At 40.8% G+C, this 2,785-nt stretch overlaps 1 protein-coding gene across 1 annotated transcript; it reads right to left on the bottom strand.

Annotated features, from left to right (window-relative positions):
* Positions 1-336: 336 nt before the first annotated feature.
* Positions 337-2,232, bottom strand: cryba2b (crystallin, beta A2b). Its single transcript, XM_029459235.1, has 4 exons — positions 2,075-2,232; positions 1,037-1,178; positions 802-944; positions 337-617 (listed from the first exon to the last, which is right to left on the bottom strand). The coding sequence occupies exons 1-4, from the start codon at positions 2,230-2,232 to the stop codon at positions 470-472; spliced, it is 591 nt and encodes a 196-aa protein (XP_029315095.1). The 3' UTR covers positions 337-469.
* Positions 2,233-2,785: the final 553 nt, after the last annotated feature.

Raw genomic sequence — 2,785 nt, 5'->3', positions numbered from 1 at the left:
CCCTGCGCTGTTGTCAGCCAATTGAGGTATTTACAATAATACTATTGTTCCTGTTTCTGGCTTTGCTTTGGTTGTTAAGGCTACTCAGTAGCAAAGCAAGCTAGAGCAAGATAACTTGAATTTGAAAGCAGCGTGCTCTATGAAGCTAAATATAATAAAATGATTGACAGTTCAAAGTAGCCAATCAGATTTACATTCATTCAATCATCGTGATCATTGTTAAAAGAAAAATGAATGTCCACAAACAATGTCTAGTTTTGAAGAAAAGCCTTTATTTACTATTTTAAGAACATGCTTAAGCACGGTAGAAGAATTAGGTACTCAGATATCCATACATGCAGAGCCACAGAGCGATAGAAAGAGTTTGTCCATCTACTGTTCTGTGACAGCGGTCTGTCCGGGGTTCAAGTTGAGGAAGGGGTTCAGGGAGAGTTTTTATTTTTCAGGGTCAGGCAGGCAGAAGGAAGGCTTAGTGCTGGATCCTACGAATGGACTGCACCTGGTTGGTGTGAGCCTGGGTGCTGTACTCATTGTAGTTTTTGTACTCGCCTTGGTGTCTGTCTCTCTCCAGGATGTACTGGTAGCCACGGTAACCAGGGAACTGGTAAGCCACCCAGCTGCAGAGAGAGAGAGAGGGGGGGGGGAGGGGGAGTCAAGGTCACATCACATCATTCTATATATATCATTTAACAAAAATTTCAACAGACATTTAGTGAATTAAAAAAATATGACCAAAGGTATAGATGTTGATTGGACAAAAGGGAAAACAGGAGGCCGATACCAATAAACTGTATAACTTACGCTCCAGAGTTGACCTTGATAGAGGGCACCTCCTTGCTGCACCAGCCCATGGCCTGTAGGGAGGGGTAGTCATCGCACATCTCAAACTTACGGCCCTGGAAGTCCTCACACTCGTACAGGGTCACCTTGCTGTCACTGTGGTTCTGCAGAGAAGGAGACGGAGAAGGGATGTGAGCCAGCTATAGCGGTTGACAAAAGCTGACTAGTAAAAAGAGAGAAAAAAAGGAGAACTTACAGCGCACTTGATGGGTCTGAAGGAAAGCATGTGCTCGGTTCTGTAGCTGCTGTTTCCACTCCAGGCCTCGTAGCGAGGGTAGTCTCCCTTCTCCAGGATAAACTGCTGTCCCTGGAACTCAGGGTACTCAAAACCCACCCAACTAGAGAGTGGAGAGAGAGAAAGAGAGAGAAAAGGAAGGGGAAAGAGGAAGAAAGAAGAGGATAAAAATGCATACATTAATAGAATTCTGAAATAAAACGATAATGAACCAATAAATGCAAATGAGATTTAGTGCAGCAACACTGAAACTGTCATTTTCATTAAACAATAGAGTCCAACGCCCATAGATAGCTCGAGTGAAAACAACATGCAGCTTCTTTTGTCACTGGGAGCACAAAGCAAACATTAAATACTGCTGCTGCACCCAGGGCTTTTTATCTGATCGCCAGTCAGTCAGTCAGCCATTCTGGCTCACGGCCGGCAGCTGCACACAGCCAACTCATATCACAAAAGGGATACACTTGGATGCATGCGCACACACATGCAAACGATACATGCCAAGTAGCAATGCAATAACGCTGTAGGCTGTAATTTATGCTTTTTTGTTATTCTGCCTTTTCTGTCTACTTGTTGAGTCGTCTGTGTTTTAATCAGACTTTTTCAAGCAGATGAAATTAGAATTGCAAGTAAATAATGTGATTCTGTTAGATATTATTATGGGAGAAAAAATGCACCATTTTTTAGGCAGCTATGTGTATCTAATAAAGTATTTGAAGAAGACCAACATACTCTGAAAATGAAACTTTCAATATTAATCTAACAATAATTATGTAGTAAGGTACAATTGTAACCAGATACTTGCAAATCATAGACTCAAATCTGCCCACAATATACAAACATGGTCAAATTAATTTGGCAAAAGACTGCTCATGATCCATGCAGCAGACAAAAGAAAGACAGAAAAGGTTAAGAGGTAAAAGAGAAGTGATGTCCATAATGTATGGATCATGTAGAACTAGATAGATGGAGCAAAGAACAGCAGCAATGTGGACTTACGGTCCATTCTCAACCTTGATGGAGCGGATCTTGTTGAAGCCCCTCTCCATGATGTTCTGGCACTCCAGCATGAACTCGCAGCGCTTTCCCTGGAAGTTCTCCTCCTCCCAGACTGTGATCTTGAACTGGCCCATCTGCTCCATCTGTTGAGTGTTCATGGCTGCTGTTTTTCCCTTTGCTGTTACTGACAAAGGTAGAAAAAGAAAACAATTAATTGAATTGAGTGTTAACAAGACTAAGGACAGTGAATGAGATTTTAAATCCAGTAAGCTGCTGCTAGCATGTATCTACTCTTTGTATTTTAGCTTAATGAAAAGTAATGGTTGATAAGGTAAAAAAGAAAAAAACACAGTGCCTTTCTATTTAGAGTATATTATTTCACATTTACTCTGGAAATAAATATCTAAGTAAGTACCGATATCTCTCTGTTTCTCCTGATTCAACCACTGACATGCCTACTGCCCACACATTGGACTGTGTACAATTACTGTTACATGAAGCAAATGCCACAATAGCAAACCACATATCGGTAGGAGATAGCTTAAAAGCATGCATGATGTCTCCAGTACAATCTGAAGCTTACAGAATTTCTGAAATTTACAGAATTTCCAACAGCAGTTGCTAAGTTGCCCAATTTCTTTGCTTTTGAAGTAAAGAAAAAAACAATACAATATTACTGGTTTGACAAATGTTTGTATGATGTTAACAGGC

Source organism: Cottoperca gobio, chromosome 21 (genome assembly GCF_900634415.1).
Source record: "Cottoperca gobio chromosome 21, fCotGob3.1, whole genome shotgun sequence".
Lineage (NCBI taxonomy): Eukaryota > Metazoa > Chordata > Actinopteri > Perciformes > Bovichtidae > Cottoperca > Cottoperca gobio.
This window is presented reverse-complemented; position numbering and strand designations above follow the sequence as displayed.

What these genes read in the sequence shown, in the direction of transcription:
- cryba2b (XM_029459235.1), bottom strand. Translation starts at nt 2,232, where the DNA reads ATGAACACTCAACAGATGGAGCAGATGGGCCAGTTCAAGATCACAGTC. An exon ending in TCAGACCCATCAAGTGCGCT is followed by an intron (nt 945 to 1,036) that starts GTAAGTTCTCCT and finishes CCTTCTCTGCAG; the next exon opens with AACCACAGTGACAGCAAGGT. An exon ending in ATCAAGGTCAACTCTGGAGC is followed by an intron (nt 618 to 801) that starts GTAAGTTATACA and finishes CTCTCTCTGCAG; the next exon opens with CTGGGTGGCTTACCAGTTCC.